Source organism: Camelina sativa, chromosome 6 (genome assembly GCF_030686135.1).
Source record: "Camelina sativa cultivar CO46 ecotype springtype chromosome 6, ASM3068613v1".
In the NCBI taxonomy this organism is placed as follows: domain Eukaryota; kingdom Viridiplantae; phylum Streptophyta; class Magnoliopsida; order Brassicales; family Brassicaceae; genus Camelina; species Camelina sativa.
The window spans coordinates 21,639,358-21,655,174 of NC_141885.1; the positions used below are offsets into that span (position 1 = coordinate 21,639,358).

Genomic DNA, 15,817 nt, shown 5'->3' on the forward strand with positions numbered 1-15,817 from the left:
TAAGGGCTCCCAGGGTTTAAAACTGTTGCTACTTTATAAAATCTACAATTGCAACGAATCCTCCTAAATACAGGGTCAAACTACCTGTTTATAGGATTGATTTAGCAATTAATTGTTGATTTATGTATATTTTAGTCTCACCCGATTTAAATTTTACTGGAATAATCGTTAAAACCTTAAACAATTACCAGTTTCTGGTTCTGCATCTTCTTGGTTGGACTTGGAGTTCTCTGCCTTTCTTGTTCTTGCTTTTTCTTCACGTGAACTTCCCCAAAGCTTTGTTTTTAACCTATCCAACTTAAACCCTACAACTTCCAGGTCGAAAAGCGTGTTGTCTGCTTCATCTAGGTCTTCATCATGTAAGCTCGTGAGGCGATCAGACAAAACATATTACTCGAATTTGGCATCTTAACTTATCTAGAAATACTCTATACTCTGTTCAAGTTCAGACACCCAAGACATATACTTATTCATCAAGAAACAAATAGCGCTTAAAGAAACCGAGACAATCATCAACCACAAAGTACCACATATAAGTCTTTACAAAAATGTGGCAACCTCTAACTCACATATTACTCTTTTTAGCTTCTTAAGTTAAAGCAGAGGACTCTTATTAACGAACATAGAGACCATAACACCAAATAAAAAACAAAACCAAACTTCAAATTCCTAAGAACTTGAGTCATCAAACAATATCAATGAAAGATAGATCATAAGCTGTCTTCTTAATCTCTGCCCTCTCCTTCTCCAGCTGGTTTCTTACGTCTGTGCACTTATCCATCATGTCTTGCCGCTGCTGCTCCAATTTAGTCAATCGGGCACATTTCTTCTTGTTCTCTTTCACTTCATCAAGTTTCTTCTCCAACCAATCCAACTTAAACCCAACACTTTTAATTTCAGGTATGTCAGAGAACCTTCAAAATCAGACACAACATAACTGGAGTCTTCATATGGAACTTTGAAGAACCTCTTGGTTAGATCGAGGAGGACTTTCGTGTGAAATCTTCTCATATATTCGTTCTTCGTACGGTACTTCTTTGCAGTCTTTGGGTGTAAATCAAAGATACGCCTCGCCAAATCCACCTGCTTAGTAAAAAAAAAGGATGAGTAGAGTAAAACTCATATCTATACATTCAGCAATAAGAAGTTTCCAACAAAAAGAAAACCACATCTTGTCCCAAATCGGACAAAAAAGCAGCAATGATGAAAGTTAAACGAAAAGTATTCTTACCTCTGAAGGAAGAACTTGTAACCCATTGACATGCACCAAATCTATTGGTTCTTCAGGCCTATTCAAAGGTTTCTTGGCCTTTACAGATCCATCTGATACACTAAGAACATCTATCACAGCAACAATCTCGAGTTCATCGTTCACAAGAAATCCAGCATCTTTTGCATGAAGCTTGATAAGGCGGATCATAGATATAGAACACTTTGGTTTCTTATGATCAAACAAGAATTCTGCTGCTGTAAAACTCACACAACATACAACTTCAGTCAAAACAAAAAAAAAGCCTTAAACACAACACATATAAATAGAATCTTGCAGCGCAAGCAATCACCTTTCACTTTTGAGTGTTCCTGAGAAAGTTGATTTACCATAGTGAAGGTTACTTGTACGGACTTTATCCATCTTTCGCCACGACGCCAAGCGGACTCAAAATCAGCATCTCCCAGACACACATACAAACAGTTAAAATCTTTATCTCTATGTCGCCTGAAACAGGCATGAAGATACCTGAAAGGAAAAAAACATAGAAAAGTAATGGTAAGTATAGTCCTTGTCAAAACTAGATTGAAGGAGAAACATTATTAGATCGCAAAGTTTCATCATCTTACCATTTGCAGCCACCGATCACAAATTGATCAGAACGATATGAATTCGGTAGCCAAGTGCAGTAATCCTTAATCAGCCACGTGAACTTGTTATCAACTTGATTCCCCATTGAAGCAGCCTCCTTGTAACACTCGAAATAACGAACTGGGGCGCTTAAGTGATGGATGGTGTTTTTGGTCTCACGGACGATGTAGTTAATGAGTGATAGGGGTTTTACTGTTGGTATACATATTTGAACTGAATCCTCCTTAAACAAAGGGTCAAGGAAATCAGTTCTATTAATCCGGATAAATCAATCAATTTATTAATAGTTTTTTTTTAACATCAATGAATAGGTTTGTTTAAGCAATTGATTTTTTTTTTTTTTATATCTTTTGATCAGTCGATCTTGTGAATAACCATTATATTTTTTACCGAATTATATATTGTTCCGAGCGCTACTTTCTTGCTCTTGCTTCATCTTTATTCTTTAGGCGCCAATCCAACTTAATTAAACCCTGCATCAAATTCGTTTGGCTTTCGACTCTTCATTTTTCCAAGATACTTGTTAATATTTTCATCACAAAACTCAATTCCGTAAAGACACATTGAGAACATTTAACCACACTGGAAACTTATATAAGATGTGTGAACATTAATTCTCTTTACTGCTGAAAATAAATCTCTTTTTAACTATTTTTATTCATTTTTTTCTTTAGAAGGGATAAAGCAAAAGAACAGGCCAGGTCATCATCATAATCATAATAATCATCATCATCTTCATCTTCATCTTCATCTTCATCTTCATCTTCATCTTCATCTTCATCAGACAGCGAGAGGGGAGCTATAGCAGCCAAAACCTCTGCCTTCTCCTTCTCCAACTGGGCTTCGAGGTCTGAACACTTCAGCTTCAAATCCTTCAACTCTTGTTCAATTTCTGGAATCCGAGTCTCTCCAGCTTCATCTTTCTTCTTCTTTTTAGACACTTGATCAAGTTTCTTCCTCAACCAATCCAACATAAATCCACACTCGTTCATGGGTTCCAGTAAAGCACATGCATCTGCCAGTTCATCTTTGGAGATTTCCTTAGGCGACCGGCGCAGAGTCTCATTCATGCTGAGTATGGCATTAATGTACCCTGTCTTCACATATTGGTTTTTTATACGGCTGTTTTTTGCAATATCCGGGTGTCTTTCAAGCAAACGGTTCAAAGATTTCACCTGCCAGTGAAACACAAATGATTACTTATATTTGTAGCTTACTAGCTTGTATATATAATATAAAGAAACTGATGAAGTTTTCTTACCTGTGAAGAAAGAACTTGAAACCCCTTGACATCCATATATGATATTGTTTCCTCTCGTACCTCTGCTTTGCCAGTAACTTCAAGAACATCAACGTCGGCCACAATCGTTAAGTCTCCGTTCACCAACAACCCACTACATGGGTTAAGTATGATACGATGAACCATTGTTGGGAAACCCCAAGAGACAGAATTCTGATCAAACAGGTGTTTTGCTTCTGTAAAGTCACGAAACATAGAGAAAATCTAGTCAAAACAAGATTTAAACTAGGCAGTAGCACAAGACCCACGACGAACAAGTATGAATCATAATAATTTATTGAAGTTTAAATTCATATTGTAATATATACGCGAGGGTAGAAAAATAATACTCACCTCGTACGATAGAGTATTTAGGCGTAACATGATGTGGTATAGTAAAAGAAACTTTTGCTTGTCTTCTCCATCCACAAGGCAATAATTCATGATCAGCAACCTCAAGATACAGAGACAGATAATCACTTTGCTTATTCTCTCCCTTGGGATAAGCCAGAAGACGCCTGCAAGCAAAAACCTGAGAAAACAATCAATTAAGCAGAACAAAAAAGGAGAATATATATTAATCCCGTACGTAAACCTAAACCTAAAGACAAGTTCTTCTTCGTACCAGTTGCAGCCATCAACCACGAATACGTCCGAATAGATATACTCGGATTTCACAGATATAAATTTCTTAATCACCCAAGTGAAACTCTTAGCAACTTGCTTCTCCATTGTTCTTGATGACGATGATGACTCCTACTCCTACACACCAAACTTGAGACACGCGACAAAAATAAAGATTAAGATTGTACTTTAATCGGTATATATATAGCCTTGCAAGCAAATCTTTTCCTACAAGTTACCACACCGTAGAAACACAAAAGCTCCAACTGGTAACCCATTGAAGAATGAAAAGAATGAGAAGGAACAGGAATAAAAAAGAACAAATAAGAAAAAAATTATTAAAAAAAAAAGAAACATAAGAGGGATGGGTGCAGAGGATAAACAGAACAAATTGTATGGTAAATGGTAATTAATTTGTTTTCCTGTTTGTTCCACTAACAAATTGGAGATGAACAAATTTCTTGTGTGATTCCTAAAAAAAAAAGAACATATAAAAATAGTGTGGGGTCCATATTTCAGAATTTGGAAAATATGTTACTTGTAAATGGTAACAAAAATAATTAACAAAGAGGAACAACACATTCTTGTCTATTCTTTTTCTAAAAACTGGTCACCAGCTGGAGCCAAAGAGAGTCGATTGCTTTACCACACAGCGAAATATATGTTTCGGCTCCTCATATGTATAGTTCGTAGGGTTAAAAATTGGTTGGGCCTAGGCGGTCAAAAGATTTACTATATATCGTTGGGCCCTTAACCAACGTTGCGTTTCACTATTTTTCCATTCCCAAGAACAAAGAGCAAAACCATGTGAGAGTTCTGAATTTGTGTGTGCCATTTCGATATTTGTTTCATTAATTCTGTAAAAAGTAATGACCTAAAACTGTTAAATTTTACTCTGATGATCCCAAAGGCGATATTGGAATGTGGGGCTATTGTATTCGGTGTTTTATATTAGTTGTTTAAATGTTTCAAATTAAACAAAAAATTTCTTCCATCCTTTGTTAATTTCTCTTTTAGGTTGCGTAACAACAAAACCTTATTTTTCAGTTGCACAAAAGATTGGAGAAGTAGATCACAAAAATCAATTGCACTAGCAAAACGCCAACAATAATAACCAAGAAGCAAGGATCCACACTTGTTTGGCCGAAACTTTTTGTGTGCGAAGACCAAAAGCTTGTCGAAAACCGTGAATAAGCAAAACTAATCAAGATAAAACAAATTGAAAACTAAACAAGAACACCAACTGAAAACTCGATAACAAAAGTCCATTGAGAAAAGTAGAAGAGATCCAACAATGCGTTGCATCATTGACGGATCTATATATTAACGCTATAACCATTATGCACAACATCAATGGGGGAAGCCACTTAATTATCAAGGATCAATCATCATCAATCACTTGCTAGTTAGTATCTTCCAATCATGTAAATTGTATCATGTCATTACTCTCTTTACAATACCGTAGCAATGTCTATACGTGTATACAAGTCGATCATTGTACTCAATAATAATTATCAGTTCATACAAACATTTACATTAATTAGGTCATCATCTTTATCAAACAACAAGAAAGAGCTCTCGCGGCCAAACCATTTGCCTTCTCCTTCTTCAGAAGAGCTCCAAGGCTTGAAGCCTTAACACTTCTGCTTCGAATCCTTAAACTCTTCTGTTAGAGAATATTTGAGAGAGTAATTAGTGTATATTCTGTGTATATGTTTTTTGGTAAGTTTTAGTTTGGGGAGAAAGGTTAGCATTGATAAGATGCAATCTTCTTAGTTTGGTAACTGGATCCTTTTGTATGTATATATACTTGAGAGTCGATGAATGAGAAACACGAAAAGAAAACATTCTACAATCGATACCCTGTTTTACATGGTATCAAAGCCATTTGGCTAGAAAATTTGAAGATTAAAAAAAAAAAAAAAAGATGGCAGAAGAGACAAAGGCGATCTTGAAAACAGAAGGTTCAAAGGCGGCAGTTTCAGCGTTTCAACTGGCACCAACCGAGAACCCTGGCGCGATCATAGCGCAAGTTCAATTTAACGGAGACAACTTTGACGAATGGGCTCAGGCGGTGCGGACTACATTGCGAGTCAAGAAGAAGTACGGCTTTGTCGACGGAATCGTGTCAAAACCGGATGAAGATGAAGCCTAATATGAAGATGGCTATCGGCAAAGTCGATGGTGGCACTTTGGATTCTCAACACAATAGATCCAAAGGTGAGAAGAACTCTAGCAAACAAGGAAGATCCAAAGGAGCTTTGGATAGAGATAAAAGACCGTTTCTCTGAAGGAAATGGACCAAGAATTCAAGAGATTAAGGCGGAACTTGCTTATTGTCGCCAAGGAAATCTGAGTGTAATTGAATACTATGGAAAGTTGCAGATGTTATGGGAAGATTTGACTAATTATGACAAGGTCATATCTTGCAAGTGTGGAGGATGCTCTTGCAACGTCAATGTTGAATTGGAGAAGAAAAGAGAGGATGATAGGATCCATCAATTCCTCCTTGTACTTGACACGTCCTTATATGGAGGAGTGAGAACTTCGATCATCAGCACTGACCCTCTTCCAAACATGAATCAAGTGTACTCAAAAGTGAAGTCTGTGGAGCGAGTTAACACCGTCATGAGCGGAAGGGAATAAGAGAACACACAAGTGGCATTCGCATTCCGAGGAGGAAACCACATGGGTGGTAAGGAAGAAAAGGGAAAGATGGTGTGTTCAGTATGTAAGAAAACTGGACATACACCTGATACTTGCTTTCAAGTGATCGGGTATCCAGAGTGGTGGAGTGAGCGATCTCGAGGCATTGGAGGATTTGCACGAGGAGGAGGTCGCCAAGGAACCGGAAGAGGACGTGGCGGAATGGCTCGTGCGAACGTGATGGTTGCACAAGATGGAGCCGAGACGAGTGTGGAAGCTGAAAGGAGTGGCTATACAGGGCTAACAAACGAGCAATGGGGAAAACTCGTGAAACTTCTTGAGAGCAGTAAGGGAAACACACCTCGTCTCAGTGGTAAGTCTCTCTTACTTGATTGGGTAATAGTCATTGGAGCTACAAATCACATGACAAGTTTTAGTGATTTGTTGTTAAACCGAAAATATATATTGCAGTGTACAATAGGGTTGCCAAATGGAGAGAGTAGTTTGGCAAAAGAAAAGGGAACAATGAGATTTGATGATGAGTTTGAACTAAAAAATGTGCTGTTTGTGCCAGGACTGAAATGTAATTTGATATATGTGTCACAACTTGTTGCCGATTTAGATGTGGTAATGCAGATTGCTGATAAGGGGTGTGTGATTCAGGACCGTATAACAAGGAGTGTGACTGGAGCAGGAGAACTTAAGGATGGACTGTATTTTTTTCGTCGACTGAGAGAGTTTCGAGTCTTGCATTTGAATAAAGATGGAGCTGAAGACCTTTGGCATCAGAGGCTTGGGTATCCTTCCAATGGTGTTTTTGATTTACTTCCAGTTGTTGATAATAGGAATAAGGACTTTTCAGTTTGTGACATTTGTTTAAAGGCTAAAGATTGCTGTGAGGTTTTTCATACCAGTGATAATAAAAATGATGGAGTTTTTGATATGATACATGTAAAATTATGGGGTCCATATCGACATCCAACTTTGTGCAATTCTTATTATTTTCTGACCATTGTGGATGATTTCTCGTGAAGAGTTTGGGTTTATTTGTTGCCAGAGAAGTCACAAGTAAAATAAACTTTGATGAACTTTGTGGCATTGGTGTCAAGACAGTTCAACAAAGATATAAAAATTTTGCAGAGTGATAATGGTACAAAGTTTATGTGCCTTGCGTCTGAGTTCCAACAGATGGGAATCATACATCAGACTTCGTGTGTTGGGACACCACAACAAAATGGGAGAGTAGAAAGAAAGCATCGACAAATTCTGAATGTGGCCTGGGCCTTGTTGTTTCAATCGTCCCTTTCTGCAAAGTTTTGGGGAGAAAGTGTGTTAACTGCTGATTATCTCATCAATCGGACTCCGTCACGGTTGCTAAAAGGGAAAACTCCATATGAGCTCATTTATAACAAGACTCCAGCATACGAAAACTTGCGAGTGTTCGGTTGTTTGGCTTTTGCGCACAAGCAATGTCGTGGAGGAGATAAGTTCAAAGCTCGTAGTAGAAAATGCATTTTCCTGGGTTATCCTTTTGAGAAGAAGGGATGAAATATTTTTGATTTGGAAACAGAAGAACTGTTTGTATCACGAGATGTGGTTTTTGTTGAGAATGCTTTTCCGATGAGCAGTGAGGTGTTAGTGGACATGCGAGCTGACGATGACATTTCAGATTTTGGCTGGGAAGAAGAGGACGAAGACGAACGAGTTTTGAAAGAATCTTTGGAGTTGCGTGATACTCAGGTTGCGCAAGAGAGTGATATTGAGAATTCTGAAACAGAGGAGCATTCTTGTGTTAAAACAGAGGAGCATCCTCGCGCTGAACCAGAGGATCATCGAGAAGAACAAACAGAGGAGATTGTTGTTCTTCAAGATAGTGAATCCGAAAATGAAGATAGTGAATCCAAAAATCTTGCGCATGTGGAAAGATTCGGGCCTTGTTTGAGAGTCACAAAATCGCCAAGTAAGTTTAAAGATTATGTGATGAATACTATCATCAAGATTGAGTCCGATGAAAATATTTTGTATCCACTATCTGACTATCTCGATGCAACCAATTTTTCTGCTCCGTTTCTTGCCTTTTTTGCCACAGTAAGTGAGAACACGGAACCAGAAACATTTCGAGAAGCAGTGGTGGATAAACGTTTGAGAGTTGCTATGTCCCACGAAGTTGGTGCTATGGAACTAAACGAGACGTTTGATCTGACGGAACTTCCTCCAGGAAAGAAGGTTATCGGTTGTAAGTGGGTGTTTAAAATTAAGTACAACTCTGATGGGACAATTGAGAGGTCCAAAGCTCGTTTAGTGGAACTTGGAAATCAACAGAAGGAAGGAGTTGATTACACAGAGACATTCGCACCTATTGTTAAAATGTCGACAGTTCAAATTTTTTTGGAGATTGCTGCCGCGAAGAACTGGGAATTGAATCAAATGGATGTGAACGCATTTCTGCATGGAGATCTGGAAGAAGAAGTCTATATGACATTACCACTTGGTTTTCGAACAGGCGGTAAGAACATGGTGTGTAGACTGAAGAAATCGATTTACGGTTTGAAGCAATCACCACGGTGTTGGTTTACATAGCTGCGTGGAGCTCTCTTTGAATATGGTTTTTTCAGTCGAGAGATGATTATTCTCTGTTTTACTTGCGGCAAGGAAAATCTGAGATATATATTCTGGTTTATGTTGATGATCTGATCATTGGAGGGAATGATTCCGCTGAGATAAGCAAGTTTAAAAGTTACTTGGGTGAGTGTTTTCACATGAAAGATCTGGGTCCTTTGAGAGACTTCCTAGGTATCGAAGTTGCAAGAAGCAAAGAAAGTATTTTCTTGTGTCAAAGAAAATACACTCTTGATATCATCAATGAAGCTGGTTTGTTGGGAGCGCAGCCTGCTATCACTCCATTGGAACAACAACATAATCTTGGCCTCTCTAAAGAACCACTTATGGTTGATCCTGAGAAGTACCGACGGCTGGTGGGACAGTTGCTTTATTTGTTAGCAACACGACCTGATTTAGCATATGTCGTTAATGTTCTGTTGCAATTCATGAAGGTGCCTCGTCACGATCATTGGCTCAGTGCCTTGCGAGTAGTTCATTATTTGAAAGGAACACCAGGACAAGGTATATTGTTGAAATCTGATTCAAATTTACAGTTAGTTGGATGGTGTGATGCAGATTATGCTGGATGTCCTCTATCTCGTAAATCGGTTGGTGGCTGGTTTATTACTCTTGGTGATTCTCCGGTGTCTTGGAAAAAAAAAACAGAGTGTCACCTCTCGATCCTCGGCTGAATCCGAATATAGGTCCATGGCACTTACGGTATGTGAACTGCAATGGTTGAAGGCGTTGCTCAAAGATCTTGGTGTGAGTCACACATAACCAATGGCATTACACTGTGACAATCAGGCGGCACTGCATATAGCCGCAAATCCTGTTTTTCATGAACGTACGAAGCATGTGGAGGTTGACTGTCATTGCATAAGAGATGCAATCATGAATGGGACAATACGGACCAAGAAGGTGCATACTAAAGATCCGTTGGCCGATATTTTTACTAAGTCGTTCGGACAGAGTGAATTTCATTCAATGGTGTCCAAGTTGGGCATTTACAATCCGTATGCTCCAACTTGAGGGGGGGGGGGTGTTAGAGAATATTTGAGAGAGTAATTAGTGTATATTATGTGTATATGTTTTTTGGTAAGTTTTAGCTTGGAGAGAAAGGTTAGCATTGATAAGATGCAATCTTCTTAGTTTGGTAACTGGATCCTTTTGTATGTATATATACTTGAGAGTCGATGAATGAGAAACACGAAAAAAAAACATTCTACAATCGATACCCTGTTTTACATCTTCCTCAGTATATTTACATAACAATCCTTAATATTTCTATTTCTAATAGCCATGAAGAAAAGAGGAGTTAACTAGTTGATGTTGGATAATTCCAACTTGTGTTAGAAGTTATCTCTTAGGAAGTTGCCAAAAGAGATAGTTTAGGAAAATGAAAAGTTCCTATTAACATTAAGATGTATAATGTTAATTCTAATAGGTTTAGGAATAGTTAAACCTATAAATATAGAAGTGTATGAAGAGGTGTTTCATAAGACTTGAGAGAGAGATTTAGTTTTTGTGAAGTTTTCTAAATCAATAATAAGAGAGGTGTTATTATATTCAAGTGTTTTTTTTATCTTTCGAGTTCTTTCTTATAGTTGAGAAATTCACTGTCACAATAAAAGGATATAAAACATAAAAACTAGAGAATCTGAGTCACCGGTGAATTTCATTTTACACAATATCACTGAAATCAAGTGGAGCACGAGCAGCCATAGCCAGTTCCTTCTCAATCTTCAGTTCGTTCTCGAAATACAACAAAACAAACTTTTGTTTATGCACCTCTCCTTGGAGTTCTCTGATCCGAGCGCCACTTTCTTGCTCTTTCTTCTTCTTTACATAAACATTCCAAATCTTCATCATTAGCCAATCCAACTTAAACCCTGCATCTTCCAGGTCGAAAAGTGTCTTGTCTGCTTCGTCTAAGTCCTCATCAGTTAGCTCATGAGGCGATCGACAAAACATTCCGATAAGATCAAGGAGGACATCAATGTAAGCTGTTTTGAGCTGTTGTTTCTTTGGACGAAAACCTGATGCAGTGCCCGGATGCCTTTCGAATATTTGCCTCACCAGTTTGACCTATCATAAAAAAAACATATAAAACAAGAAACAAACAAAAAACATAAAATTAGCGGAAATTCAAAATTTGACTACCTGTGAAGAAGGAACTTGAAACCCATTGACGTCCACTATTTCATCATTATTAATTTTTCCAATCCTCTTCGTATGCATCATCAGATTAAAGTAACTTAAATTGACTCTCTTTTTTTTTTTTCCTTTCTTTTGATCACATTAAGATTTCATGCAATATTTAAACAGCAAGAGCATGAAGAAGAGAAATGATACTAAGATTTTTGTGTCTCCTAGCAGGTTCAATTAACCTTAAGTGTTGTAGTATTTAAGGTGTCAATCCAAATGGGATGTTGCTAGCAATCAAGATGCAATCAAGGAATCACAAGTTAAGCCAATTCAAAGAGTGTTTTTATCTAAGAGTCCTAGAATGATCAAAATGCGAAATGGAAATGAGTCACAGAACAAGAAACAAGAATGCATGACAAGAAGCGAAAGTGAATAAAAACGCAAACGATTCTAAGCATGAACAAACGAAACAGTTCCAGGAATGTAATAAAAATCAGAAAGAAAGAAGTCCTAAGGATGGGGTAATTGATGTCGGTGGAGTATTCTAGTCTAAGGAGTGTTTAACATACCATAAGCAAAGTATCCCTAAACAATGAACATCACAACTTAGCTAATCCAATCTCTTGGCAAAAGCTACTCAGACGCAACCACTTCCATACCTAGCTCTCGCTAGAGAAACGTGGTCGAGCAGGCATGACAGACAAGTTCATTCGTGTCAACAAACATCCTAGACAACTAATCTCTTAGGCTAGGAACGTAAGTCTCTGGCACTAGTTGGTCAGACATTTCATCAAACACCTTTTGGGTGCGGAAATGTCTCGAACCTAGTTCCAATTGATCAGAGAGAAACAAGTAATTCTAACTCTAGTCCAGAAGGGAATTTTACAATCAAAGCTTAAACACTCTACATCCTAAGATCCTCCACCTAATCTATCCCATCCTCAGGAACTACCACACTACTCAGATCCGAAAATCATAGTCAAGGATGCAAACACCGAAATCATTGAATCAAGCATAATAAGATAGATAAAAATAAGATTAACAACTTTGTAGAAGGAATCAAATGCAAAATCTCAATAAATCTCAACGATATCGGAATACAAGTCTGAGAACGTGTTTTGGATGCTAGGTTAAAAACCTTCTGGGAACGAAAACGAGATTAAAAGATAAGATGTCTCCGCAAAGACTTAACAAAATGTATATATAGTAGTCCAACATGGAAAGCCCTAAAACTTAAAACGACAAGGTAAAGCGTCGGTTCGGTAATCTCCTGAAGCATGTGAAACCAAACGTCTTTCTTCCCGACATGTGCGATCAAGTCCATGTGCGTCGAATGGAATCCAATGTCATCATAGCTCGGATGGAAGGCTGAGGAGCATGGCTTGGACGGATAGCTCGGACGGAACGGAGATGGTGACAATGGCTCGGACGAGACGGAGATGGTGACCATGGCTCGGACGAGAATGAAGATGGTGACCATGGCTTGGACGAAACGAAGATGGTGACCATGGCTCGGACGAGAATGAAGATGGTGACCATGGCTCGGACGAAACGAAGATGGTGACCATGGCTCGGACGAGAATGAAGATGGTGACCATGGCTCGGACGAGAATGAAGATGGTGATCATGGCTCGGACGAAACGAAGATGGTGACCATGGCTCGGACGAGAATGAAGGTGGTGACCATGGCTCGGACGAGAATAGCTTCCAACGTTTCCTAAATACCTGAAATACTCCAAAATGCACAATGTATGCAAGGATGATGCAAGAGCTACCTAGACGTGCAAAGTGTATAGAAAAAAACTAGAAAACGATGCAAACCAATGAGTTATCCTAGCTAAATGCATGATAAAAATAAGCTAAGGGGAGACAAAATATAGACATATCAACTCCCCCAAGCTTACTCTTTGCTTGCCCTCAAGCAAACAATCAAGAATAGAGTATGGAGAAGAGGTGTGAAGATGGGGTCTCAGAACCTAAAACATGCTAAATAAAATAGTTAGAATCAAGGTCCTTGTTTTTAGTTCTATGATGCATGGTGAAAGAACTCTATATTTTTTTTTTACACATGCAATCCTATCAATCATTCCCTTTAACATTCATTAACAGAGAACCGTGAATCAAGCTAAGCAATGTCGTTGAACTCATTTGGCTAGGGTGAAGGGTTGGAGACTTAGATGGTCTCCTTCTCGAGTGGTTTCATCAATACATGACAAGGTTCTCTCACAAAAATGAGTTGAGCTTAAGAGAAGGCTAAAGGTTGAAACCAACTGATACATACAAGAGCAGCGTCCTGTCTACCCAAAGAACATTCCAAACCGAAGTTGGTCCTATCTCTACCCTTCATCAGAAACATCATCTCAAACCCATTCTTTCACTCTTTATACTTGGTCTTAGGGGAAGTTCACTTATTATCATTCTAGCAGATTGGGAAATCTTTATTATCACTATGGTTCTTTTTCTTTTCTTCTAAGGACTCTAGACATCATAAGCATTTTTACTTTCTTTCCTTTGTCTAATCTTTTCGTTTTATGCCCAGAACCAATAACTCATTGTTTTGCTCAACCCAAATCCTTTACTAGACTTGTAAACCTTGAAAACACATCCCCCTCCTAAAGACTTTCTCCCCTTTACTTTCTGTTTACACTTCACTTTTCTGCACAAATCCATACCCAATACCCAAAATCGAGTTCTCACCTAGTCCTACTAGTCCGGATAACGCGAACTAGAACTACACAGGATCCTACTCTTGTCGGTTAGAACCTAACACTTTCTAACAAGCTCAACTCGGAAAAAGGCCTGACATTCAAGAATACAATTGGCTTGAAAGAACGGTTGGTTAAGGGTGCGGGGAACTGTTCTAAAGATGGGAATCAGCTACTTGGATCGACAAGGGTGGTAAAAATGTGAAAGACAATCCAAGTATGTATATGGTATCCATGAGTTCAACTTCAATGCATAACAGGATAATTGCAAGTCAGGATTAGGTTCAAGTAGATAGGGAATGATATCAATTCAAAACATGCTTCAATCTTAAATTTTCAAGTTCAATCAACAAGCATCAAAGAACTAAGAACAAGGGCCTTGATCCTATCCTATTGAATCCAACATGCTAACAAGGTTACAATCATCATCAACCCCTATGCTAAATGCAACAACCCTATATGAATAAACCTAGACTCAATCCTAATATGCAATTGCAAACTACATGAACACTCTGTTTTTGTGGAAATTTTCGAAATTTTTTTTTTCAAATTTTTTTATGGTTTTTCTATACAAATAGATGGATGCAGACTCAAACATGATATGATGCAAAGATTTGAAATAAGAATCACAAAACACGACATTAGATACATCATCTCAAACCCTCCCCCAAACTTAAAATACACAGTCTCCTGTGTAAGAAAAATTTGGAGGAGGATTTAAGAATCACAACAGAAACAATGCAGGAATGAAATGGTATGTACAAAGGGAAGGTCGAAGTACCTCAGTAGTAGAAAAAGGAGTCTGAACTCGCCCAAGGAGGAGCGTTATATTGACTTTGTCCTTCACCTTGTTCTGGATCCGCAGGGGTGTCCTCAGTGGTTTGGTCGACGTGCTGCTCAACCGCTTGCGTATTCTGATACATGTTCGGCTGCTCGTCACACTGCATGTCGTCGACTCTGAACTCGCCATGATCTGATACTAGCACAACCACCTCTGCAGGCTGATAATCCCCTTGATGTTTGATCTGCTGCTCAACTCCGTGCATGCCCAGATGTGGGCTCGAGCGGGTGTCGTGAGTGGCTCGAGAGAGGAAGTCGGAATGTGGCTCGATTGAGGCTGTTGGGAATGTCGGCTCAATTTGTCGGTTCGGAACAGCGAGAACAGCAGCTCGAGTGAGGCAGTCGGGAAGGTCGAGTCGCGAGCGTGATGTGCCGGTGTCGGTCGAGTCGAGTTTTGTAGACCCCTCTAGAATGTCTTGTCTAACCATATACTCTTTAGCATTCTGCCCAGGTTCAAGAAGAAAAGATCTTCTCTTCTTCATTATCCCCAACCTCTGTCTTGCTTTTCTTGGAGAAGAGATTTTAACTTTATCTTGGAGCTGCATTATTTGCCCTCTCATCTCCTCCAACGTGGCTGTTAACTCCGCCACTGTATCCCTTAAAATCTTGGTTGTTTGGGGTTCAGATAAACTGTCAAGCGCGGGAGGACTTGTCTCTTTCGGTTGGTGATTAGGAAGTATGTCTCGACGCGTAGGGAGGGTAACGACTGCACTCGAGTTGGAGAATGTTCGAGTGACACTTTGAGTTTTCTCTTTGGTTACCAAAACCTCTGCTTCTGCCTCATTCACATCCTCAAAGATGCCAAACCCAGATTTCTGATCTTTCTCTTCAATCACGAAGGTCTGTCCATCAATAGTTGGTTTCTTCTTAGAATCCTTGATATCAAACTTCATCTTGAAGCTGTTACCCAGATTGAGATCAATCATCCCCTTCTTTACATCAATGACTGCTCCAGCTGTAGCTAAGAAAGGCCTTCCCAGGATTAGTGGATCTTTAGGCTCTTCATCCATTTCCAGCACAACAAAGTCAGTAGGAATCTCAGCTTGTCCAATTTTGATGGACAGGTTCTCTAATAGACCATGAGGCAATCTAGTAGTCCTATCAGCCAATATT

General features: G+C 38.9%; 3 protein-coding genes across 3 annotated transcripts; 1 reads left to right on the plus strand and 2 right to left on the minus strand.

Moving 5' to 3' along the window:
• Positions 1 to 491: 491 nt before the first annotated feature.
• LOC104792121 (MATH domain and coiled-coil domain-containing protein At3g58240-like) lies at positions 492 to 2,027 on the minus strand. The gene is made up of 4 exons (XM_019246557.2): positions 1,840 to 2,027; positions 1,563 to 1,738; positions 1,232 to 1,467; positions 492 to 1,083 (listed from the first exon to the last, which is right to left on the minus strand). Exons 1-4 carry the CDS (start codon positions 1,944 to 1,946, stop codon positions 841 to 843), a joined length of 762 nt encoding a protein of 253 aa, XP_019102102.2. The 5' UTR covers positions 1,947 to 2,027; the 3' UTR covers positions 492 to 840.
• A 478-nt stretch (positions 2,028 to 2,505) lies between these two features.
• LOC147942895 (MATH domain and coiled-coil domain-containing protein At3g58250-like) lies at positions 2,506 to 4,305 on the minus strand. Its single transcript, XM_087456225.1, has 4 exons — positions 3,766 to 4,305; positions 3,495 to 3,658; positions 3,123 to 3,337; positions 2,506 to 3,036 (listed from the first exon to the last, which is right to left on the minus strand). Exons 1-4 carry the CDS (start codon positions 3,870 to 3,872, stop codon positions 2,506 to 2,508), a joined length of 1,017 nt encoding a protein of 338 aa, XP_087312351.1. The 5' UTR covers positions 3,873 to 4,305.
• A 1,640-nt stretch (positions 4,306 to 5,945) lies between these two features.
• On the plus strand, positions 5,946 to 6,410 carry LOC147942896 (uncharacterized). Its single transcript, XM_087456226.1, has one exon. The coding sequence runs from the start codon at positions 5,946 to 5,948 to the stop codon at positions 6,408 to 6,410; it is 465 nt and encodes a 154-aa protein (XP_087312352.1).
• Positions 6,411 to 15,817: the final 9,407 nt, after the last annotated feature.